This window comes from Mustela nigripes, chromosome 2 (assembly GCF_022355385.1).
Source record: "Mustela nigripes isolate SB6536 chromosome 2, MUSNIG.SB6536, whole genome shotgun sequence".
NCBI classification, from domain to species: domain Eukaryota; kingdom Metazoa; phylum Chordata; class Mammalia; order Carnivora; family Mustelidae; genus Mustela; species Mustela nigripes.
The window spans coordinates 210,753,930-210,781,028 of record NC_081558.1 but is presented as its reverse complement, the minus strand read 5'-3'; the positions used below and the strand labels follow the sequence as shown (position 1 = coordinate 210,781,028).

The following is a 27,099-nucleotide window of genomic DNA, read 5'->3' as shown; positions in this document are numbered from 1 at the left end:
GGCATGAGTGGGCTGGGTAAGTTTAGATAATAAAAGTAAATTAACTTTTCAGACTTTTTACATATAAACTTAGAAGTATAATACTGCCATAGAAGTGTCAAGTAAAGGCTGAGCTTAATATTCATTCCCCACTGGAAAAACACATTTTAGCCACTGACTTGTTGCTCTCAGGTTCAGACTGGGGTGAACCTCGATGATTATTTATGAGTCTTGTTGCGTAAGTATTTGCCACTTCTGAAAGATGTCCTCTTGGAACGCTTTCCTTCACAGGAGAAAAGCTTTGACCTGATCCGGGGGGTGTCCGAAACAAAAGTTCAGCATTAATCTGTTGCAAGAAAAGAAAATCAAGCTTAAAGGACTTTTTTTAATGTGCCATGCCCCAAAACACAAGGTATTATTTTCCCTTTGCCCCATATCCCAGAAAACAATGAGAGCGATTCTAACCATGTAAATTCTTTAGGCTATACCAGAGGAGAGCCACTAATAGGCCAGTAAGCCAACTCCAACCTGCAAGTAAGTGGAAGGATGTTTTTGCATTTTTAAAGATGTCAACAAAACAACAAAACCAAGAATACACAACAGAGACTGCATGTGGCCCACAAAGTCTAAAATACAAACTATCTGGTCTTTTATGGCAAAATTTACTGACCCTATACTGTACAGGACTTACTGAAATACAATTAAAAACTTGTTTTTCTAAAAGAAACAGAAAATAAAGTCAACAATACTGTTTTAGAGTAAGCCCACTTTTCTTTCTCACCCAGTTCTGTTCTCACCTCCAAACCCTCAGTCTTTGCCGTTAAGAAAACATTTCAGTGTTAACTAAAAGCAAACACACACATCTGCAGTGGACCACAACTTCCTTATACAAGAAGTACAACTGTCTACCCAGATATCCAGAAAAAGTGCCTTAACACCATTAAGCACTAAGAAAGTGCTCAACAAAGAGAAAGAAAAACACGGTAGCTTTGGTCCCATGTAACTCCCCATGGCTCTCCTCTGTGAATTTTTCCTTAACTGCCTATGTGACAATAAGATTCATTTTCTTTCTCTCTCTCTCTCTCTCTTTTTTTTTTAATAAGGGAGGGTGGCGCAGAGGGAGAGAGAGATGGGGAAAGAGAATTCCAAGCAGGCTCCATGCCTAGCAGAGAGCCTGACATGGGGCTCCATCTCAGAACACTGCAATCATCACCTGAGCCAAAATCAAGAGTTAGACGCTTAACTGAATGGGCCACCCAGGTGCCTGGGTGTTAAGATTCTTAATGCCTGCCTTTTCTCAGATGATGCCCGACTAAATAGTAAACTGAACAGTGAGTGAAGTTGTCGGGCTAGGAAGGAAGGCAAGAAGGGGTATAAGAAAAGGAGTATGTGGACTGAATGAACAAAATCACTCAATTTGTTATGTAACTCCTAAGCTTTAAAGCTATTTGTTAAGCTAGCCACCACCCAATATAATACACAGCTATAAAACGCAAGGTTTCATCAGTTACCCGAGGGATCATTTCCGGTTGTCTGATCCTGAATTTCTCCTTATCTCTAAAAGAAAAGAGAAAAAGATGAAAAGTGAACATACTTAAATTTGATTATTATTTTTCAATGTTTTCCAATGATAAACTTGCCATTTCACTAATATGTACACTGAACTTTGCTTCAATTTCATGATCATCGGTGTTAAGCCCACAGGCAGGGAAATACTTTCTCTTACCTCAGTAATGCCCAACATTTGCCTTAAGCTTTCTACCCTGACCAGCATTATTCTCAGACCTTTGAGCAAGAACATCACACAGGCTTCTAACTGGTCTCTTTACTCACGGTCCTGTTGCTGGATTTATCTTCAAAAACCAGGCACTCTAAATCAAAACCACCCAAAAGTTCCCCATGCACCTGGCTTCTGTGAGCAGACACTAACCTACAGTTCACCAGGGCTGACTATCCTTCATTAGCCAACTTCCCCCTCCCTCCTCTATTCTCCATTATGCCCATTCATGTATTTGCTCTAAAGCAGAATGAATCTGTTTCCTGTACATTTGCATCTAACCCATCCTCCAAAGCCTATTACACAAATATGCCTCATGAGTTTTCCTGATCCAGATTTCTCTTCCCATCCCCAGAGAGAAGTCATCTCTCCTTATGGGCTTCCCAACAAAATGGATCCTGCCTTCGATGGTATCTGTCAACTTAATGCACGTCTTACCTTCCCTGTTAAGACTATAAGCTCGTATGAGGCAGTACTCATTTATGATTCATCTGTGTGTGGCCCAAAAGACAAACTATTCTGTATGCAAACTATCCTGTGTAGACAGGACAGCGTAAATGGCAGGTGGAAAAAGAGCAGGTATCCACGGTATAAAGTAAAAAAACGAAAAAACAAAAAACTCCCAGTATTATGTATCCACATCAAAATCTTCTTTGGGGTCATAATCTTTTCTGGGTTGTACTAGCTTGATCTTGGAGAAGCATGAACTAAAGCTGTACACCCACCAGCATTAACAATACAGGCATTATTTCCCCTCCAAACATTAATACAACACTCACTTCTTTTTGTAGGTTTTTTCGTAAGTTGGATGCACCAAATCCTCATCTTCAGGTTCTTCTGGAACATCACAATTTCTAGTCAGAAAAATCACATGGGAATAACACGTCACCAGCGCCTGTTCATACATCTTGAACAGTACTTTCTGCCTTTCCAAAAAGGGTACTACCAACTATATGGTACCTGAACTGTGGGTCAGGGTTATTGGAGCAATACCATTTTTCTGGAAGTTGATCTATTCCATCTGGTAATTTTCGCCACTTTAGACAGGAATCACATTGAACCCATGTCTGATCAGGACGTTTCCTGGAACAAAATGATGTAATATTAGTATGAAAACATGGATGCAAAGTACACGTCATTAGATCTTCTATATCATTTTTACCGCAAAATGCCTTTATTATTTAATTCTGTTCCTGAAATGCCTGCAACATAATTATTGTTGTGCAGCAAGTTAAATTTTTTAAAAACAACAGTTCTGGTTACCTTCAAAAGGTTAAAGCCAACAGGCCAATTTAAACAAAGAGACTTAAATGTTTTAACAGCATACTATTCAATTTTGTTTTCTGGTAATAAAAAAGCAACTTAAAGAAAAAAATAAATAAATAATAAAATAAAATTTAAAAAAAAAAAAAAGCGACTTAAGATTCCAAAAGCTTTGCTTTGAAATTTATATTAAGTTAGCATTTGCAATTTCCAATCTAGTATATTTATTAGCACAATAAAACACTCACATACAGAAAACAGGCAAGCTGTTATTACTATAATTTAAGCATTTTTAATAATTCTATTACATTTTTAGCCTCTACTAGAGGAGAGCCTCTACTCTCTCCCTGAGGAGAGAGCCCGATGCAGGGCTCGATCCCAGGACCCTGAGATCATGACCTGAGCCGAAGGCAGAGGCTTAACCCACTAAGCCACCCAGGTGCCCTTAAAATTATTTATATATTCTTTTAGTGCTTTATAGTTTTACCATTTGAAAATCACAATGATCCTATGAAGAACTTGGGTATTCATTTAACATTTCATTGACTATAAGACTTCATCTTAATGAACAAATATAATTTTTTATTTTAAATATAAATGTTTTAAATATAAACTTTTAAAAACAAATTTTAAATATAAATTTTAATATAAATTTTTAAAATATAAATTTTTTAAAATGCATTTACATGGTTACATAAATTTTAAACAATCCAGAAATTTGTTTATTTATTCATTTTTAGAAAGGGGGTAGGGGCAGAAGGAGAGGAAAAGAAAGAACCCCAAGCAAGCTCCACACCCAGTGCAGAGTACGACACGGGGCTCAATCTCACAACCCTGAGATCATGACCTGGGCCGAAATCAAGAGTCAGATGGTCAGTCCACTGAGCCAGCCATGTGCTCCAGAAATGTATAAAGTAAATACAAATCCTTGTTTTAGGAGCTTACCACTGTTCATGTTTTAAAACCCTGGTAGAATTTCCTATGCTTGCAGAATTAATGCATGCGTATATGGACACTTAAAAAAATAGGAAATTAATACACTGAATTGCATCTTTTTTGTTCCTAATTATACATCTTGGTCATCTTTCCATCAGTACACAGTTATTATTCATTCATTCACAGAACTGGCACTGTGTGCTATCAAGTTATTGACTGCTCGTAAGGCATATTCTTTGTCTTCTAACTCGAGGAAGTGAGTGCTCCTAATGTTCCCATTTTACAAGTTAAAAAAAAAAAAGGGAAGTTTATAAAAGGCCAAGTAACATGTTCAGTGTCACATCATTATTAAAGCAAAATTAGAATCTAAATTCAGTTCTGGATTTAAAGTCATGACCCTAAGACCAGAGTTTTTCAAACTATGAGATGCAATCCATTAGTGGATCACGAAATCAATTTAATGGGTCAAGACTTGCATTTTTTAAATGAAATAAGTATCAGCATGCAACGTATGGATAAATACTGCTTCGTGAATCTTTTGTGTGTGTGTATTAATGTGTACATTCACTGGCTCATTTCATGGTGTGCTGAGTTATACAATTTAATTCTTATTCTGGCTTAGTTCAAAGTTTGTGTTCCATCACTATACCCTCCAATATCATGTGTTGATATTAGAGTGGGTTGATATTTTTTAATGTACTTACTGAATATCTTCAACTGGCAAATTTAGAGGATATTCTGCATTTTTTTTCACTTTCATTTCATTCCAGTAATCATTCAGCTTTTCTCCTAATGCTGCTATTGTCAGCCTAAAAAAGTAAATTAAAATCAATTTAAGAAAAAAAAAAGATAAAAGTTCAAACCTTTGTCAAACACAGAGAAAGCACAAATGACTTATTAAGGATCATGTAGACACTACAGGGTAAAGGAAATTGATGACTCCCAAAGGTATAGTTAGTAAAGAATGCTCTAATGGCAATTTTCTACAAGGACACTTTTAAGTTCTCAGAGCAGAGCCAAGATTGTCTTTGAAGATATAAACAGTAATATTTTGTGTCCTCTGTTGAGAAAGTATGTTGCAGACCAATTAGTGGAAGAACCACAGGCATTCTAAATTCCAACTCCATTGACAAACCTATAAGCTTCAATTCAAATTAGAAATCAGACTTTTAGTTTATAAAAGAATGCAATCGGGGCGCCTGGGTGGCTCAGTGGGTTAAAGCCTCTGCCTTCGGCTCGGGTCATGATCCCAGGGTCCTGGGATCGAGCCCCGCATCGGGCTCTCTGCTCAGCCGGGAGCCTGCTTCCTCCTCTCTCTCTGCCTGCCTCTCTGCCTCCTTGTGATTTCTGTCTGTCAAATAAATAAATAAATCCTTAAAAATAAATAAATAAATAAATAAATAAAAGAATGCAATCAACACCAGCAAGTGTATTTTAAAATAGCTTCTGTCCCACAATTAAGACTATCACTCCTTCCTCAATACGATATTAATAAAAAGCTGATCAGTGGGATCTAAGGCCATACTTAAGCAATCATTCGAGTTAAGCACCTACTGTGACAGAACTATGCACATACAAGGTATAGTCAGTGTAACAGTCTCAATTTAAAATAAAGCTTTCAATCATCAAGACTAGAAATCCTACACTGGCAGATTAATCAGACATTTCTATCCCCACCTATTACTTCCAACTAATTTTTTCGTCACTGTCACGTAACATTTAAGTGTCCAAATCAGAACCAATCTTCCCTTCCAAACGCATCCTCCCTTTTCCAAGTTCTCTTCATCGCCTCTCATCACCACTATTCCTCAGTCCAAAAGACTGCACCCATTTATGCTGGGAATATACCGAAGAGTGAAACTGCAGGGTTACAGGGGTGGGCACGGATATTTGGTTTTACTCAATAAACTAACAGTTGATTTGTATTGATTTTATACCCACCAGCCATGTGCCAGGGCTCCAAATGCTCTATCTTGCCAACATTCTCTTACTCATTTTAAATAATTTTTCATTTTGCCCATTAATGATCAATATTTTTTGCATCTTGTTTTAAAATATGCTTAACTAAGGTTTTGAAAATATTCTTGCTCCCACTTTTTTATCTTACATAGGTCTAAAATCCATCCTGTATCAATTTTTTGCTTCATTTGAAACAAGAGTCATATTATCTATACAAATGGCCAACTGACCCAACATTTTTGGAAAGATGATCATTTTCCCACTATTCTATGATGTAATCTTTGTCATAAATCAGGTCATCAAATATATAAAGTGGGGGGTTATTTCTGGCTTCTCTATTTCACTAGATAGCTTATCCTTTAATACCACACTTAGGGACTGTAGCTTCGTAAGTACTGGTATTAGTAGGTTAAGTTTTCTTGCTTTGTTGTTCTTAATTATCTTAATTACCTTGGGTCTTCTGACTTTCAACATAAAGTTTAGAGTAAGCCTATTAATAGTATCAATACCCACAAAAGCTGGGAGGGATTTTTTTCTTAAATTGGAATTGTATTTAATTATTTTAGAGAAAAACTGACATTTTGTAATATTCAGCCTCCCAATCTTGAACCTGGTATGCCTACTACTTGGGGCTTAAATTTCACTCCACAGTATTTCATAGTTTTTAGTGTACATGCTGCATATTTTATTTACTCCAAAGTACCTGATTTTTTTTGACACTTCATGACTTTTTAAAAATTTCATGTTCTAGTTTCTTGTTGTTGGTAAACAGAAATACTATTGATTTCTGAATACTTCTCATCCAACAATCCTAGAATACATACCACTTAACTTGTTCCTTGTTAATTCTAAATTTGCATATTATTTTGGACTTACTCTATACTTAATACTATCTTATACAGAAATGTTTTATTTCTTCCTTTCTAACCCTTATAACTTTTACTTCTTTTTCTTTATTATATGGTTATTTCCTCAGGAACAACGGTGTATAGTGGAAATCCTTATCTCATTTTCATCCGTAAGGAATCCACTTCGTTGTTTTTGTAAATGCTCTGCATTGCTAATATGCCCTTCTATTCATGATTTTGTAAACGTTCCTTTTTTTTTCTTCTAAATTACAAATGGGTGAGGTGCCGAATTTGCTCAGACTTTGGCTCGGGTCACCATCTCAGGGTCCTGGGATCAAGCCTCTCGGAGCCTGCTTAATATTTTCTCCCTGTCCCTCTGACCCAACCTATCTAATCCCACCCCTGCCCCACTCACTTGTACATGTGCTTTCTCTCAAATAAAAACAATTACAAGTGGGTGTTGTGATTTATCAAGTGCTTTTTCTGTACCTATGTATGAAAATAACTGTGATTTTTCCTTTCTAACATCAATGTGATGAACTACATTGATTTTTGAATAATAAAACCATGTCACCTTGGAATATAATCTAATTGGTTTTAATGTATTAATTATCCTTTTTACATATTACTAGATGGCATGTGCTATATTTTAAAATTTTTTGGATCTTGATCATGAGAAACATAAATTCCCTCTTGTAAGAAGTATTCACAAGTTCACTACCAGAGTTACATGCCCTCATAAAACCTTTAATTAAAGATAGTGTAAGACTGGTGCTACTTACTTCTTAAAATATTTGAATTTAATATGTGGGACGTTTTCTAAAAATTGATTCAATTTTAAAGGAACATGCACATATCATCTAAGATGGTAAAAATTGTTCATGCTATTCCTTTGATGTTCTTGGGTGTGTCTCCTTTTCGTTTTTGATATTGAGGATTTCTGCTTTCTACCCCCCCACATTGTCCTTTTACTAATCTTATCAAAGAACAAACTTCAGGCTTTTTTATTTTGTCAGTTATGAATTTATTGTCTCTCAGCTCCAAATTCAGTCTTCTTTGCTCAGCTTTGTGATTTTTTTTGACACTTGGTCATATAAACATTTATCATCTGGCAGTCCGAGGAATGCTGAACTGGATTAACAGATGAATGGGGACAGCAACGCAAGTGTCCTTCAGGTCCTGGTATGTATGTATGTATGTATTATTATCTGGCTGGAGCCAAATAATAGAGGAGCGCCAGCTGTGCTCTCTAGCAATGCTCTGTCCTCCGGCAGCCCACTACCTCCATCAAGAGACCAGTCCCCGTGTGTCCATATCCTTGGGCAAAGACCGATCTCCTCTATAGAATAGCTCCAGCTCACCCACAGCCTCTGGCAATAGCAGGTCACATCTACAGTCCAGCACTGGCCAGGCCTTCTTTTTCTGGCAAGAAACTTGCAAGCAGTTTTTTCCTATGTTGTCATGACTGCTACAAGAAGATTTGAATCTCTTGACTTGAGGGGCAGGGGGCCCTCTCCTAGTTCCTAGTCTTTTTTCTCAACCTTGAGGGAATAGTCAGTCTTCTGTATCTGTTGGTTCTGGGAACCTACTGTCTTCTTTTACCCCTTCTAGTAATCACCCTCTACTATTCTAGGAAATAATTCCTTGTGTTAAATTAACCCTGTTCGGGGCACCTGGGTGGCTCAGTGGGTTAAAGCCTCTGCCTTCAGCTCAGGTCATGATCTCAGGGTCCTGGGATTGAGCCCCGCATCGGGTTCTCTGCTCAGTGGGGAGCCTGCTTCCTCCTCTCTCTCCCTACTTGTGATCTGTCTGTCAAATAAATAAATAAAATATTAAAAAAAAAAAAAGAGAGAGAGAGAAATTATATCCCTGTTCAACTAACAGGAGTAGCCTCTGCCCCAGGAGTCAACTCTTGAGTGTATACTAATTTTCTGTATTATATGCGTTTCCTAATTCATCAGTTTTGCTCTTATCTTTATTATTTTCTTTTTATTTTTTCTTTATTTGAAAAAAGGGCCTGTGACATTATCTTTATCTTTATCACCAATGTTCACATGACATTTGCATTCTACTTCATCATATGTGCTCATTAGGGAAAGTCTGCTTCCTAAATCTACAAGTAAAACTAATGGTCATATTCATTCTGTGACTTCTAACCACTCTTATAAGATCATAGTATTTCTGTCTAAAATACACAGGACTAAATCCCCTTCAAGTTCCCATCTATAAGCACAAAGTTTCATGATATTACACAATAAATGTTGACACCAATAGAGCAGGAATATCCTCTATTTCTACTATAAATCTCAGAAATACTTCATCAATAAAGATGGGGAGAACATATTTCTACTGGTGATGGGGTAGATTAACTCCTAGGTTGGGAGAAGAGGGCTAAAGGTGTTTTCTAAGCAAGCCTCTCACCTACCAATTTTCTTAAAGTTCTGTAAGATAAAAACATCCACAAGACAGAAAAAAAAAAAAAAATTCAGCTTAGATGAAAGTATTCCCAAAATAAACTGTAAAAAGCCAGTGACTTTAACAGGTAACATACCTGTACTCATTAGTATAGTCAAAATCTTGTTTATTATGAGTTGGCTTTAGGAAGTTACACTCTATAATTCCTACTACTCCAACACCCATATTGTTCGCCTGAAAAAGAAAATGAAATCAGTGTTTTAAGCATAAGACACAATGCTCAAAATAATTACCTTCCACAAAGACTTATAATTTATATGAAACATTTCTTACATTTTATATCCCTATTCTTAAGAAATTTAAATTGAAAAATAGTGTCTGGTAGGTTTATTTTATTTTTCTAGAAGTTAATTCCTAAATATATTAGAGCCTTCCTCCATAACTACTTCCACTGTTGTCAAATATCCATTTAGACAAGTATTAGCATCCCTAATTTAATACAAAAAAGACCACCTCTATTGGGATGCCTTTCTTAGACAGTGGAAACTACAACTAACTCCTTTCTATATCCACAGTATTTAACAAAGACCGTAGCAAAAAAGTGTGCCAGATTAAAATTAAAATCATTTTTCCAAAGTTACACATCCAGTTGATATCAGAGATGAAGTAAAAACCTAGGACAGTTCAATTCAAGTTATTTTTTAAAAAATGCTCCTAGAGGGACGCCTGGGTGGCTCAGTTGGTTGGACGACTGCCTTCGGCTCAGGTCATGATCCTGGAGTCCCGGGATCGAGTCCCGCATCAGGCTCCCAGCTCCATGGGGAGTCTGCTTCTCTCTCTGACCTTCTCCTCGCTCATGTTCTCTCTCACTGTCTCTCTCTCAAGTAAATAAATAAAATCTTAAAAATAAATAAAAAAAAAAAAAAAAAAAAAAAAATGCTCCTAGAGAGCACCTGGGTGGCTCAGGCGGTTAAGCATCTGCTTTCAGCTCAGGTCATGATCCTTTTCATTTTCCTTTTCTTTTTCCTTTCCTTTTTCCCAGGACCCTGGGGTCCTGGGATCGAGTCCCACATCGGGCTCCCTGCTCCACAGGGAGTCTGCCTCTGCCTTTCTCTCTCTCATAAATAAATAACATCTTAAAAACCAACAAACAAAAAAAAATACCGCTACTAGCTAAAATACTGAACTCAAAGTATATGAGTCATATATTCGATTATCTATAGATGATTAACAAGTATTAAGTTCAAAAATATTTTGTTCACAATTATAGCTGAGTCTACAAAAGGAAAAAGTAAAAGAATACTAAAGTGAAATTTTTCAGAAATACAGCTGAAACCACGCAGATCTAATCCCACTATTAAAAACCATCAGTGTTCCTCATCTCATACCATTAATAAACCACGATACCCTCCCAATTCGTAGTTCTGGCTCACCTTCTGTCAAATCTCATCTTGTCTCTCTATGCATATGCCCCAGCAAAGTTAGCTACTGCCTTAATGATGTCACAATCTCTGAAGCCTCTTTCCCTTCCTTTGCAGAGATTTTTCTCTGCCTGGAAAACCCTTGCCAGACTTTTCAACACAGTAACATCAACTAAGACTCATCGCCATCACTGCTGCCTCCAAGAAGCTTTTTCTGATGCTTTCAACTTGTACCACATTTTCCCCTCACCAGAGCTCTGACGGCATGCTCTCTATCTTATCATCTTCTTATTCTGAGTAAATCACACCAGATACCTGAGTCTTATTTAGTAACTGCTTATTGAATCTACAGAATGCAGGGCGCCTGGCTGGCTCAGTGGGTTAAGCCTCTGCCTTCGGCTCAGGTCATGATCTCAGGGTCCTGGGATCGAGTCCCGCATCGGGCTCTCTGCTGGGCAGGGAGCCTGCTTCCTCCCCTCTCTCTCTGCCTGCCTCTCTGCCTACTTGTGATCTCTGTCAAATAAATAAATAAAATCTTTAAGAAAAAAAAAAAAAAAGATTTTGAATCTACAGAATGCAAATACTATGCCCAATCCGTCACCTGGTAAAGAAAAACAATGTAACAGTTGGCTGTAAAAGCCTATTTTTTACAAGGTCAACCTTAACCATAAAGTATATACAATGCAAATTTAACTGGGTTGGAAAAATGGCTGTGTATCTTAAGTCAGAATCATAAAGGATAAAAGAAAAAAAATATTTTCCATTCTGTTGCAGATACATTGTTTCTTTTGAATCCCAAATCACTTGAGAAGTAAGCCTTATTATCAAAAATGCATTTCCAATTACTGATGAAATTCCCCATAACTTTAATAAGAGTATTTCTGATGAAAATTATTAGTCCAATTATCAATGAAAATTAGCATTTTTTTTTAAAGATTTTATTTATTTATTTGACAGAGAGAAATCACAAGTAGGCAGAGAGCCAGGCAGAGAGAGAGAGAGAGGAGGAAGCAGGCTCCCTGCCGAGCAGAGAGCCCGATGCGGGACTCGATCCCAGGACCCTGAGATCATGACCTGAGCCGAAGGCAGCGGCTTAACCCACTGAGCCACCCAGGCGCCCCTGAAAATTAGCATTTTTAAATAAAAGTTATTGACACCTCATATCATGGTTGCCAAATTTCTGTATTTTAGCTGTTTACTGAAATTTGTGGTTACCAAAAAAAGCCCAACAAAGTTTGCTTACTTTTGCGAAAATGCTATATTCTGGGCTCATGTCATGTTAAATTCTAAGAGTTACAACCCCTATTGAGTAATGTTCAAGATAAACCCACACTAGCATACTGTGTAGAGCTCACATCATTCTAGAAAGAACTTAGAATGAAATAAGATTAATAGAAAATGAAAACCATAACTTTGGAAAACAAGATATGATTAGGCTTACTACGTTTAACAAACTTAATTTTCAGAATTTATCACTTAATTCTTAACACATATACTCCAAAAAAATTCTTTCTGTGAAAACACGTAAAGGATAAAGACTAGCATAGTGGGCAGTGTTCATCATCCTAAACTGAATTCTAGGACAATGGAAGCGGTTTACGAGGAAGGCTTTAATTTATTTAGGAATTAACTCCAAAGCAGTAAATCACCTATATGATCCTGTTTTTCTGGCTATTGAGCCAGGACTAAATAAAACTAACCAGTTTCATCCCAGAAATAACAACGGATCCATATCCAAATGCAGTCAAATGGTCTTCATCTGGATCTAAGAACCATACTCATTTTAGGTCTAGAGTAAGTTACTTAACTTCTTATCCTCCATCTCCTTCCTCTGTATAACAGAGATAAAATATTCTGTCCCCCTCATAAGATCATCAGGACCAAATGGGAAATTAATATAAAAGTTCTTTAAGTTCAAGTACCATACCAACATTATTAAACACACTGGCATCTAAAAAAGTCATTAAGCAAAGCTTATTATTTCACGTTTGACCCAACAACATGATATTTTAACTTTTATAAAAGAGACATTTCAGATATAAAGCTTACCCTTAACTGACATCCAACTTTTTCATAAGCTTTGATGAGTCTATTTCTGTGATACATCATTATCCCATAATGGTCTTTATTTCTGCAGTTGAATCCAAAAGTAATTCTCACTGTTTTAGTCTTAAATATTAAGGAAAATTCTGAACACACTACCTCACTCCCCTCAAATCATCCTTTCCAAGTCATTTTTTAATGAATCTAAAAGTGTACAAAAAGGACAATGCTGGAGAGGATTAGACTCCATATCAGGATAGAAGGAGAATGGGGGAAGAGAATATCTTCATACAGCATCATAAAAAGGAAAATAAAGGACACCTGGGTGGCTCAGTTGGTTAAGCACCGGCCTTCAGCTTAGGTCATGATCCCAGGGTCCTGGGATCAAGTCCAGCATTGGGCAGCTTGCTCAGCAGGGAGCCTATCCCTCTGCCTGCTTCTCCTCCTGTTCATGTTTACCCCCCCCCACCCTGTACCAGACAAATAAATAAATAAATAATATGATATGATATAATAAATTAATAAATAAATAAATCTTTTAAAAAGGAAAAGAAAGGACACTAAATAAATAAATAAATAAATCTATCTTTAAAAAAAGAAAAGAAAGGATACTAAAAATTTGGGTCGATAAACATCACGTTCAATGTAGGCAAGACTCTTTGAGACCAGCTGTGTCTTCACTTTCTGTCCACGTAAGATGATCTGCATTCTTGGCTTTAGGTATAATATACTGCAGTAAGCCTGTAAAGACACAAAATGATATCTGTCCTTTTCCAGTAATTACCTACGTATTTGTTCAATATTACTGATAACTGTATTTAAAAAGAAACCTGCCACTTTGCTTTGATAAAGGACCCATGAACTCTTCAAAAATATACACTATTAAAAAGCTGTAATTAGTTAACATTTGCTTTCTTTAAAAATAAACTCAATATACTACAGCTAGAAAAATGGTTTGCAGAAAACATACTATTGACCTATATAAATATATTACAAATAAAACTTTTTAAAAAATTTACAGAACAGCATATGTGATATCTCATTTTACCTTTTTTTAGTATATATGCTGCCAAAGCGAGCACTCTCATTTTAATTTTTTAAAAATGTACATATGTACAAAACAAGACCATATTTTCTAACTCTTCTGTCAAGTAAATATATTACTATCACAGTTTAAAAGTAATGATAAATTTTATTTAGGTAAAAATAACAAGCAAAATAAAAAATAGACAAAAAGGTCTACAGTACACCTGAAAAGGAAAATATCATACATAATACTCCAACAGTTAAGCCAAGTATATCAACTTGGAATTTTTGAAAAATCAAACTGTAATAGTCAGCACTAATCTAAATGTGTTTTCAATTCTTTTTTTTCTTTTTAACATTTTATTTATTTATTTGACAGAGAGAGAGATCACAAATAGGCAGAGAGAGAGGGAGAAGCAGGCTCCCCGCTGAGCAGAGAGCCCAACGCAGGGCTCGATCCCAGGACCCTGAGATCATGACCTGAGTCAAAGGCAGAGGCTTAACCCACTGAGCCACCCAGACATCCCTGTGTTTTCAATTCTTAGTATGAACGTTTAAATACAGGAATGCCTGGGTAGCTTAGTCAATTAAGCAGCTGTCTTGATTTCGGCTTATCATAATCTCACGTTCCTGGAACTGAGGCCTGTATCATCTCTATTCTCAAAGGGAGTCTGCTTGAGACTTCTACCCTCCTCTTTTCCTCTTCCCTCTCTCCCTCTGCCTTTCCCCCTGCTCACAGATGCGCCCCCTAAAATAAATAAATCTTTAAAAAAAGAAAAAAGAAAGTTTAGATACTTTACAATCTTGACCAAAGTCTGTATCTGAACATGTTAAAAAAATATGCAGTTTGGGGTGCCTGGGTGGCTCAGTGGGTTAAGCCTCTGTCTTCAGCTCAGGTCATGGTCTCAGTCCTGGGATGGAGTCTCCCATCAGGCTCTCTGCTTGGCAGGGAGCCTGCTTCCCTCTCTCTCTATGCCTGCCTCTCTGCCTACTTGTGATCTCTCGCTCTGTCAGAAAAATAAATAAATAAAATCTTAAAAAAAAAATGCAGTTCTATGCCGGCCTCCAAGCCATCCTATAAAGAAATGAATTGAGTAACACAAGGACAGATGAAAGGTTCAACACAAAACTGAAACTGAACCATTTCTCTTTATTTCCTGATTCCTGATTTCAAAATTAGTGGTGTTTCATCACTTATAAAATTTGTTAACGATATTTTAAAACATTTTATTTCTTTTTTTTTTTTTTTAAGATTTTATTTATTTATTTGAAAGACAGAGATCACAAGTAGGCAAAGAGGCAGGTGGAGAGAGAGAGGAAGGGAAGCAGGCTCCCTGCTGAGCAGGGAGCCCAATGCTGGCTCGATCCCAGGACCCTGGGATCATGACCTGAGCCGAAAGCAGAGGCTTTAACCCACTGAGCCATCCAGGCGCCCCTAAAACATTTTATTTCACAGTATATGAAATCCACACCACCTGCTCTGACCACACCTGGACTGTTTCATAATTGAGCAAGATTTTTCTTAACAACTAGGAACATACTTCAATAATGTTTTGGGGTATATAACTGCTAGGGTCTTAGAAAGTTGTAAATGTGTAAATATCAAAAGTATCCTCAGCCTGGGGTTATGGAATCATCTCAGCACAAAAAATAAAGGGAAGTTAGTATTATATGTCTTATCATAGTGACTAAGAAACAATATTCTTATTATCCTATCAACATTTTAAACAGTATTCATTTCCTTGCTCTTGAATACATTTATTTCTAAGGTTAAATGTCAGAGATATTTATCACAAAACTATATTAATGTGATTTCTAGTCTATAATTTATTTGCTTTAGGATGTAAATTAAGATGTTGTGTTCTAAAATATTTAAATTAAAAAGAGAAGAGAAACACTGATTTTGGTGTTTCTTCCTGAATTAATCAATATGGCTACTGTAAGACATACTGATTCTAGTATTCCTAATGCAAATAATCTAACCACACAGTGAAAAACTACAAGTGCTGTTAGACCTGATGAATTTACAATTAAAAAAACTGTTTTCTGAGCAAATAAAACCATCAGTGTGCTCATGTAAAGTTAAATAAATTGGTTCCTGTCTGCGATACTTTTACTTAGAGATCCACTGTTTGATGATATTCTTGTGTCCAGAAAGAGAGCCGAACACATACCCTTAGGGAATAGTCACTCTCAGGAGCAATCTGGTCCATCCTCTCTTGCTTCTTGTACCCTTTCTTCCCTGTTGTCTCATCTAAATCTTCAGGAATTCTGATGTCATATTTATCCTTATCAAAATCAAATTCTGTTGCATTTTTGTAGCTATAAAAACAATTTTTTGAAAGAGCGAAATTATAACTTCACAGAAGATAAGCAAATCATTAACAAAACTAAACACTTAGCCATTCTGGTTGGGGGAGGGGAGAGACAAAAGCAAGGAGGGAAAAACAAAAGAAAAACCCAGGAAGATGCAGAAAAACTGTATACATTCACACATTGCTGGCGGGAAGTCAAATGGTAGAGCCACTGTGAAAAACATTCTTAAAAAACCAAACAGGCAACTACCATATGACCCAGCACTTACATTCTTGGGCATTTATCTTAGAAAAAGAGAAGATTTTATTTCCAGAAAAACCTGTACACAAATATTTACAGCTTCATTTGCAGTAACTCAAAATGATAAAAATCTAAAATGATAAAAAAAAAAAAAAAAGCATAAAGATGTGCTTTAACTGGTGAATGGCTAAACACACGACGATGGTCCATCCATCCATACACTACTACTCAGCAAGGACAAAGAAGCAAACTGCTGACACACATAGGAACCCAGATGAATCTCCAGAGAAATACGATGAATGAAAAAAGCCAATCCCAAAAGCTTTCACACTGTAGGATTCTATTCATATAACATTCTTAAAATGCTGAGTTACAGAAATGGAGATGATGTTAGAGGTGGTCGGGATTAGGAAGGAGGAGGTATGGATATAAAAGGCCAACATGAGGGATCACGGGTGATGAAAATGTCCTGTCTCTTGACTCTGTCAATGTCGGTATCAACACCACTGTACTACAGTTTCGCAAGATGCTGCCACTGGGGGAAACTGGATAAACAATGCATGAGACTTGTGCCTATAAATCTACAGATATCTCAAAATAAAATATGTAAATTTAAAAAAGAGGGGAGTGAGGATGGGAGGGGCATGGCAGCAAAGCAAGGGAAAAAAGGGAACATAGATCAGAAAAGATTTTTAGTATTTAAGGCTTACCACTCAATTTGTGCTGTATTCCTATCATTCTTTGTGTCTAAATATCTCAGTATTATACATTTATCCTAAGTTTTTAAAAAACCTTATTTGCAAATGATTTTATCTTCACAAGGATAAAGGACTACAATTTTATGCAATACAGAGGTCTCACCTACTTTACTTTTCTCACTAGTTGTTAAATTATGCTTAGCTTTAAGTAACCGATAAAGATTTCTCTTCCTAACTTATACAAGTTAGGGCTTATTAGCTGGGATATTTTCTTCCCTTTTCTTTTTGAGGAGGGGTAGAATAGCAGAAAGTGAGAATTGAGCTCTACAGATACTGAATGGCAGGGCTAGGAAATTTAGTTTTAATAATATGAAATTATCTCGAACTGAAGCCAAAGTGGCATCGATAAAACACTCTTGGAAAAGACAAATTGTTACCTATGCCAAAAACTGAGTACCTTCCAGTGTATTTCTACTCCTTGTGACAATGGATAAATGTAATAAGACCATTCCTGCACAAGCAATTTCCTTCCCAAATGAGAAACCACTCGCTGAGTTCCACATTTACCTTCTAAGGTTCCAAATGATGATCCTCGTCCCCTTCTTACCCATAATAGCATCAAGTTCCGCCAGTAATTTCTGTTCCGTAGAAAACAGAGAATGTTCCAGAATTGCTGCAAGGCTTGCTTTTGATTCTGCTAAATTTATCATCTGTCGTATATCTTAAGTTAAAGACTTAGACCAACAACATACTTCTTATGATTGCAATATGGAAACTTAAACAGTAACAGATAACTTTTTCCTAAATTAATTTCTTAGTTTTAAAACTGCAGTTTGGGGCGCCTGGGTGGCTCAGTGTGTTAAAGCCTCTGCCTTCGGCTCAGGTCATGATCCCAGGGTCCTGGGATCGAGCCCCGCATCGGGCTCTCTGCTCAAGCAGGGAGCCTGCTTCCTCCTCTCTCTCTGCCTACTTGTGGTCTCTGTCTGTCAAATAAATAAATAAAAAATCTTAAAACTGCAGTTTGATTTCAGATAAACACCAAGGAAGATGAAGTATAAGTAAGTTTATTATGATTCCTAATTTAATGGTTCCTAATATCTGAATGTATTTATAAAAAAACACAGAAACTGTTTTCCTAAAGATATCTTGCTTTTCATGGGCTTAGGAAAAATTTCGAAGCAGACCACACACCTTTTTAGACATAGTAGGACTGAAATAAAGGGGAGAGCTACAGGGAGCTGAACACAAAAAGCAACTACCTTACCTTAAGGGTTTCCATGGCACAATTCCAAAAGAAGAAAGGGAAAAAGGCTTAGCCAGAGATGTAAGAGACAATGGGTAGGAACAAGAGCTATCACGGAAACTGATTAAAAAACGAGAATCTGAAGGAGCGCAAAAGGAAGGAATGGTTCAGAGTATTTCTTCAGAGTTTCTCCCCAGTTTCTATTTGCAAATCAAAAGGATATGGTGTTTGTTGAATGCCACTATTGGGACAACAACATGTTCTGCTTTTATGACTTCCAAGTAGGTCTGAGACAAGAAGCCCACACTCATGCTTTCTCCATTTTTGGTAAACACGATTGCATCTCTACCCAAACGCATAGAACCTGACTTGAAGCCATTCCCATACAATCCAACTGGGACATGACCATTCATGGTGACTTTGTCACTGAAGCCAAAGCTAAAAAGGAAAAAAAAAAAGAGAGAGAGAGAGAGAGAGAGAGATTTTTAAAATATATATATTCTTCATTTTTTTTAAATTCCAAAATTATAATATCAAGTAAAAAGCCTGGGTATAAATGTTAGCTTCATCCTCTCTAGTTACATAATCTTAGGCATATTATGAAATGAAAACTAAATCTGCATTGTAGGGTATGAGAATGACACACTGGAACAGGAGCTCATTGTCTGGCACGCACTGCCAAAACGACTAAGTTCTCATTTGGGATCCTGGGACTCTTGAGATTTCACCCATGAAATTTCTTCTACATGTGAACAACTCCCTCGATCTCAGCAAGCCTATTATAGTATGATTACTAACGGCATCAAGCTTCTGGCAGAATAACAAGTATTTAAGGGAAAGTACAAAGGACTCTGCTGCCACATTTTCTCTACCCTATATCTACACTAGGTACCTTGGTTTCCTTTTCAGGCACATTTGGCTTCATACTGACATCCTATTCTGTGACATTAGAGGCTTTATGACTGTTTTATCTTGCTTCCTTCCTTAACCTCTGAATCCCTTTAAAATGACTCCCTACCAAAAGTGGCATTTTACTGGAGATACTGGTTAGAACCAATTAACACTACGGTATAAATAACCACTACCAGTGCACTAAGACTCTAAAGGAATGGTGGAATTTTAGGTAAGTCACACAGGAGGGGGTGAGAATGGCAGGGACTGTCTAATAATCACATAGCAGTAGGAAATGGGGAAGACTTAAGGAAGGGAACAGAGTGGGTTGTGGGTATGGCATATCATGTTTAAAACACAGAAAGTATGGGCAATAAGTATGACACATGAAACCCCTGAACTGGGTAAAAGCAATGTTTTTAAGAAATGTGACACTTTTGGGCACCTGGGTGGCTCAGTCATTAAGCCTCTGCCTTTGGCTCAGGTCATGATCCCAGAGTCCTGGGATCCAGTCCTGCATCCGGCTCCCTGCTCAGTAGGAAGCCTGCTTCTCCCTCTCCCACTCCCCCTGCTTGTGTTTCCTCTCTCACTATTTCTCTCTGTCAAATAATAAACAAAACCTTAAAAAAAAACAAAAAAATTAAGAAAGAAAGAAAAGAAAAAAAAATGTGACACTTTTGGGGCACCTAGGTGGCTCAGTCAGTTAAGCAGCTGCCTTTGACTCAGGTCTGAGCCCCAGGTAGGGCTCCCTGCTCAGTGGGAAGCCTGCCTCTCCCTCTGTCCTTCACCCTGCTCAGGCTCTCTCTCTCTCAAATAAAATTAAAAAAAGAAAAGAAAAAAGAAAAAGAAAAAGAAAGAAATGTGACACTTCTACATACCTTAGCATTTTATGTAACTTATCTGAAGTCATACCATTCCCATTATCAGTGAATGTCAAGCATATATGGTCATTTATCACTGTTTTGTCAATCCATATCTGTTTAGCATTCACATCAGGATCATAAGCATTATCTGGGAAACAAAAGTTTTGAGAAATTTTGATTTGCATTTTAAAGATTTAATTAGTTCAGTACAATCCTTTAACAAGCAACATATTTTTTTAAAAATGACATGTATAGGAACCCCTAAGACTTGAAAACCTGAAACTAAACTGTATCTTGCTATATACATCATTCACTGATCGTTACAGAATTAGCCCTTTCCAAAGCCCTCCATTTGTTACACTGGTGCCCACTACACTGAAAAACTACAAACAAGAAGAGTGACTGTACCAAGGAGATGATCAAGACAGGGAGGTTTTCTTCTGCCCAAAGAACCGGCCTGGCTATGGAGAGAGAGAACCTGAGAACTGAGCGTCAACTAGCACTACGCACAAGCTGACACTGAGGGCATGCAATGCAGTCACTGAATAAATGAGAAAGCAGTCCTGTTCTCTGCTAAGCTGGATACACACATGAAGGTTTACCTTCTACACAGTTCTTCAAATTGTGGCCCTTTCCAATCTAACCAAAGTTTCTGGTGGCTTTTACATTTCTATGATCTCTGTACAGATCCCCATGTAACACTCCTGCTTAGCTTCCTTGTTTGTCTCAGAATAGGTAAGTAGGAAGGAACACATTAAAAAAAACTACAAAAAATGAAAAAAATGTCAACAGAAGCAGCAAATAACATCAGCTTGTGAATTAAGTTCTACTTGAATATCCTTAATTGACTAAAAATACTTGCTGAGGTATATTTTGAAGTCTTTATGATTAAACATAAACAACGGTTCTCAAACTATCCTTCCATAAGGCAGTCTAGAATTAAAATCATCTTTTTAGAATCTTTTAGTTTAGAAACTAAATCTTTTTAGAATTAAAATCATCTTCCATAAAGCAGTCTAGAATTAAAATCATCTGGAAAAGTGATGTTTCACTTATATTTGATAAAGCACAAAGAGCACCATGACTTTCAGCTGCTCTACCCCAAAGCCAGACAATCACTAGACCTGAATGAACAGTCCCAGCTTGGGTGGGTCCTCTGGATTGTCATAAAAAAAGAAGGGCTCTGAAGAGCTGCAGTTTTTTTAAAAAACTTATGGGTTTTTAAAAAACCAGCTGAACAGCACATATTAGCTGGGAGACTTTGGAAAATCTAACTATGCCAAAGAAAAGAAGGGTGCTCAAAAGTTTTTTCTTTTTTTTCTCTTCTAAGGGTTCTAAGATAGAGAACCCTTTCTTTTTTTTTTTTTTTTTTTTTAAAGATTTTATTATTTATTTATTTGACAGACAGATCACAAGTAGGCAGAGAGGCAGGCAGAGAGGGGGGTGGGGAAGCAGGCTCCCCGCCGAGCAGAGAGCCCGATATGGGGCTCGATCCCAGGACCCTGGGATCATGACCCGAGTTGAAGGCAGAGGCTTTAACCCACAGAGCCAACCAGGTGCCCCGAGAACCCTTTCTTGACAAAGAATCTAAAGTATTTCCAAGAATTCCCAAGGATATACTTTCCTTTATTACGTGTTTCTCAAACACACGCTTAAAAAAAAAAATCAGGGGTGCTTGTGCACCTCAGTCAGTTAAGAGACTGACTCTTGGCTCGGGTCAAGATCTTGAGTCCTGGCCTTCAAATCCACCTCTGGCTTGGCCCTCAGTGGGGAGTCCACTTCCTCTCACTCTGCCCCTCCCCCAGCTCTCTCTCAAATAAACTAAATCTTTATTAAAAAAAAAAAAAAAATCACATGCCAGAGGGGAAAAAATCATGACCCATTATGCAAATCTGATCACAACTCTGCCTCTTCTCATGTTCACTGAAACACTATTAAAACACAATTCTAGATCTAATCATTTTATCAGAGGAAACAAAAAATGTATTATCACAAATCTAATGTAACATTAACCTCCTTACTTGCTAACCTCAGGGGAAAAAAAGGTCTGTTACATGTACTTTTCAACTATTAAAAAACACAATTCCTGGGCGCCTGAGTGGCTCAGTGGGGTTATAGCCTCTGCCTTCAGCTTGGGTCATGATCTCAGGGTCCTGCCCCGCACTGGGCTCTCTGCTTGGCAGGGACCCTGCTACCCCTCCCACCCCGCCTGCCTCTCTGCCTATTTGTGATCTCTGTCTGTCAAATAAATAAATAAAATCTTTAAAAACAAAACAAAAAAAACAAACCACAATTCCTATTTTTACAATAGATCAGTTTCTTTTATAATCAGAATAAAACTATTTTCAACATAAATGTTTTATGAATTTGGCAAAATAATAGTAGAGAGAAGGTTGAGCATAATTAATTTGACATCTACTTGAATAGCTGTTATGCTAGATAAACCTTACCGATGGTATCATTCAAAATACATGTTTTATTAAACAGCTTATATGCATATTATTTTTCAATGAAAAGTTTTTTAAAACTTCAATTGCAAGCAACAGATTATACATGAAATGTCAATTTTACATACCTATTAATTCAGCAACTGCACTGAATGGCCAAGTGTGACTAGTAGAATTTGTATGTAAAAACTTCGGGCAAAGCTGAAACAAACCAATGATTCACATAAATTAATTCAAGTCTTACTTTTAAGAACTGAAACCAGTATAATTTTCTGTTCCTGTATTAAATAAACAACACCAGGGCACCTGGCTGGCTGGCTCAGTCGGTAGAGCCTGTGACTCTTGATCTCGGGGTTGTGGAGTTTAAGCCCCACGTTGGGTGTGGACATTATTTTAAAATCTTTAAAAGAAATAAAAATAGTAAAAAATAAAATAAACAACACTGAGACCAAGCAAAAATAATAGCTGCTTGCTTCAGGATATACCGGGAAGAAACAACCTCGAAGGTAAGGTTCTTAGAAGGCTAAGAACTAAATAGTTTACTCATCAACACCTGCTTCAAAACCTTGCCTCCTTGGGTCCACCAATCCAAAGCCATATTACAAACTACCCAGTCAGAAAGTTACCCAGCCTGCAAGGCCTACCTCAAAATTACTGTGAGACACAACTAAGATTTTTGCCAAGGGGGTGTTTTTCCTGAATGCATTAGGCTTAATAAACGTAGCTTCACTTATTAATCAAAAGGCTTTTCTAGTGGTCTCATGGAACGTCAGTATTTGATCTTTTTTATATTATTTACTCCCAGTGCATTATAATTAAACCTTCGCAATGGAGTAATAGACATCTATCAACCCATTACACAATGTCAAATAAAAGTTTAAACCCAAGGATTTTAGGTCTTATTTTATTCACAGTTATACAGTATGAATGACTATGCCAATCAACTTCATTCTATAGGGAACTCCCTAAATTTCTGAGTATAGATATCAAATGCATAAAAACGTCCAAGTGGCCTTCAAAGGCTGAGGCTTGAAAATTTCCATTAAAGAGAATTTCCATGCAATGGGGATTTTGTGTTCATTTTTAACAGATTATCTTATATTTAAGGAAAAAAAGAGAGGAGGCACTTTTAAGTATTTAATGTGACCAGCCCTGGGTATGTGATGAGATCACAAATGAAACCAACTGTGTTTGTAGTGCTCTATTGCTGCCACAAGGTGTCAGAAAGAGGTCTGTTTTTTCTCTGTCCACATTTGGTTTTAGACAATTCCCAAGCATTCATTCACCATTAGACTGAAAGGCACATGTGAGAAATGAAATTTGTAGAAAAGCAGTCTTCAAACTGGAGTATGGCACACATTTGTGTAATAAATAGGAAGTAATTCAGCCTTTCTACAGCATATGTTACAAAGTTTTTAAATAAAAACCAATTTCCAGATCTTCATCTTGCACCAGAGGCTTTTCTCAAAGTTAATCTACCTGTGACGGTGCCAGGGGTCAGCCATCGGGAGGCTCTTTCTGTCCCAGCTGCCGGCCTCTGCATAATTATCACGCTACCATTTATAGAATGGCATACTCCTCACCTGTTACAAATTTTACAATGGAGGCATGGCTTTGGAGTGTGAAACTTCTGGCTACCAAAGAAGACACTCTTAGAATATCTGTCTTTGCTCTATTTTATGCATTTCTGTTAGCTGTGAAATCTGGAACTGGAATGGGGTATTTTGAATTTTAGATGTATTGGCAGAATGTGGTAGTGGGAATGTCAATTTTCATTTAATGTCTTCATCCTGTATATCAATTCCAAATTGACATGGTACACACTGTTCTTGAGTAAGAACCCAGGGAGAGCAAAGAAGGCATCAGTAAGAAATAAGTGAATGGTAAACAGTGGCTTTTTTGACTATTCTGAATTCTCATCTTTAGAACACACCACTAGCTGTGGAGGGAAACACCCTTGACTGGTCAAAGCAGTAATACATAGACACATAAACACATAACACATAGACAGATAGACACACAAACACATACATGCGAAGCACAGTATGTTTAACCAAGTGTGTGACCTTGAGCAAGAAGCTTAATCTCAGTGCCTCAAGTTCTGTCATCTATAAAAATGAGGATAATAAGCATATCAGCTTACCAGGGTATTAAGAATATTAAATGAGTTAATATTTGTAAATGCTTAGAAGACCAACCAGAACATAATAAGCACTGTGTGTGTGTGCTTTTTAGTATTCCTTAAAGGCACAACTGAGCTCATAAAAAAAATAAAAATTAAGGAAGGGGAGGCCTGGGTGGCTCAGTCAGTTGGGCATCTGCCTTCAGCTCAGATTATGAACCCAGAGTTCCAGAAAGGAGCAGCAACAGTCTCCCTGCTCAGCAGAGAGTCTGCTTCTCCCTCTCTGCCCCTCACCCCAGTCCTGTGTGCTTTCTTCCCCCCCCTCCCCAAATAAAAAAGTAATCTTAAAAAAAATTTTTTTTAAAAGGAAAATCTTTAAGGGCTTTGAGTAAAGAAAGAATTAACTACAAAAACTAGATTTGAAGATAAAGGACAATGGGTGAGGTGCTTAAATGGAGTACAAAGGTTTGTTTTGCTGCTGTTGTTTTGTTTTGTTTTTAAAAGGTTTTGGTTTTAATGGTGACTCAGGGATAGGAGATTTGGAAGTAACTACCCCGCCTCACCCTCAATAAGAAGCTGGGGGCAGCAGGAACCTGTCTAACGGGAAGTTAGTCTGTTTTGGTCTAGATGCTTTAAAAAAAAAAAAAAAAGGCGTAACAAGCAGCTCTGTAAAAAAGGGCATGCCTTCACTTGGGTGAAGTTCTATCAATTTATATAACTTGCAGAAACACTATGAAGATCACAGCCTCAACCAGACCGCAGAGGATTCCCTTAAGTCATTATTTGGGCGACTATTTGAGCACAAAATCTAAACTAAGGGAAAAATCATTTAAGGGAACAATCCACCAGGAGAAAATGTTAGCAAACAAGATTCAGTAGTATTAGACGTCACTTCCCACCACCAAAATTTAGGAAACACACACAAAAATGAGATGCTCTGAAGACTACACACAGATTTTTTAAAGAATTAATACAACTTTTAGGGGCACCTGGGTGGCTCAGTGGGTTGAGCTTCTGCCTTAGGCTCAGGTCATGATCCCAGGGTCCTGCCTGCCTCTCTGCCTACTTGTAATCTCTGTCTGCCAAATAAATAAATAATATATTTCTTAAAAAGAATATAACTTTTAGAATCAATAGTCATACATTTAAAAAACCAGATAAATATAAAACTTTTTTGGAAGCTTGAACATATGGGAGTGTTTACCTGTGCTCCTGCCTGAAACTGCTTTTTAATGGGGGCGGGGGTGGGGGCAGGGCCTGGGGGAGAATAAACCAGAACAAAAGCAATCAGAGAAGTGATGGATAATAGTAGATAAGGTAGTCAGTAGTTTGGAAACTGGAAAGCACAGATATGACAACTTGAGAAGCTTAGGGAATAAAATTATGACCATTACCGCTATTTCTGCTTCTGTACCTTCGCTTGCTAACCCATGAGGAGATGGAAAAATACCAGCAGACTTTCTATGGACACTCTGTAACCACACATCCCCCGCCCAGAATTGAACCTGACAGAATGGCCGCTCCGGACCCCCCACCCAGCTCTGGGCCAAGAGATAACAGTCATTTGGTGGCAGAGAAACCCCCATCCAGAATTGGACGTGACAGAATGACTGCTCCCGGACCCCCTACCCAGCTCTGGTGCAAGAGATAATAACCATCTGGCACCCCGCAGCTTGACAGGGAGACCCCGGCCAATCTTGAGGTGACACATACCCTAGCAGCGCCAACTAAGCAGTATGAAGAATGACAGCCTTTTGATCTAACCAATAATCTGGTCCCAGCCTTTTCCAGCTCTGTAGCGCGCCAGTCATATTATAGAGTTGCTTTATGATTTTCTGGCGGTATGTGGCGATCTGTTACAAGATACTATGATGTATGCTAAGTCCCTGCCTCCCCAAAAATAGTGTATAAAAGGTGTTGTGATCCCGAGGTCCGGGTTCGAACCCGTTATAAACGAACCTTGCTGTTTGGCTTTGACTGTGGACTCTGGTGGTCGTCTTTGGGGGGGGGGGGGTTCGGAATTCGGGCATTTCAAACTCATTCAACAGCCTGTAAAGAGCTGAGTCTGAAAACTATGAAGAGATGAGAAACAACAAGCAGCAGACCAGGAACCTTGGCAGAACTCCACAAAGCCTTAGGAATTAGATTTTTGTGCCTCCAAAGTCAAAGGTTCTAGAGGTTGTATGAAAACAAGATAGCTTCAAAGTCCTTAAAGAAGCAAGAAAGATTCCCCCCTCCTCCCCAGTTTTTTCTTTCACCCTGCAACTACTCTAAGCAAGCAGGCAGAAAACTGGAGGGTCTGTTCTTGGGAGAAAGTGATGGTGGCAGGCTCAGGAACAACGAAAACAGATGGGTTAAAAGCAAGTCAGCAAACAGTCCGGAAATAAACCCTCACATATATGGCCAAATGATTTTCCACAAGGGTGTCAAGACCATTCAATAAGAAAAAGACAGTCTCTTCAATAAATAGTGCTGGGAAAGCTAGATATCCATGATATCCATATGTAAAAGACTCAAGTTATACTCTTGCCCACACCATATAGAGGGGGGGGAAAAAAAGGACACCTTAAAATGGATCAAAGATCTAACATAAAAAATCAAAAACTTTTAAA

General features: G+C 37.6%; 1 protein-coding gene across 1 annotated transcript in view; it reads right to left on the bottom strand.

The window, feature by feature from the left end:
• Positions 1-27,099, bottom strand: part of MORC3 (MORC family CW-type zinc finger 3) — a 46,971-nt gene that overhangs the window by 12,397 nt on the left and 7,475 nt on the right. Inside the window, exons 2-14 of the mRNA XM_059392326.1 lie at positions 22,494-22,566; positions 19,934-20,066; positions 18,389-18,602; positions 17,489-17,637; positions 15,842-15,989; positions 13,254-13,382; positions 12,648-12,767; positions 9,314-9,411; positions 4,660-4,764; positions 2,717-2,839; positions 2,536-2,610; positions 1,491-1,536; positions 159-325 (exon numbers count right to left, since the gene is read on the bottom strand). Of these exons, the coding sequence (XP_059248309.1) occupies positions 159-325; positions 1,491-1,536; positions 2,536-2,610; positions 2,717-2,839; positions 4,660-4,764; positions 9,314-9,411; positions 12,648-12,767; positions 13,254-13,382; positions 15,842-15,989; positions 17,489-17,637; positions 18,389-18,602; positions 19,934-20,066; positions 22,494-22,566 (1,580 nt within the window). The remainder of the gene's footprint in view (positions 1-158; positions 326-1,490; positions 1,537-2,535; positions 2,611-2,716; positions 2,840-4,659; positions 4,765-9,313; positions 9,412-12,647; positions 12,768-13,253; positions 13,383-15,841; positions 15,990-17,488; positions 17,638-18,388; positions 18,603-19,933; positions 20,067-22,493; positions 22,567-27,099) is intronic.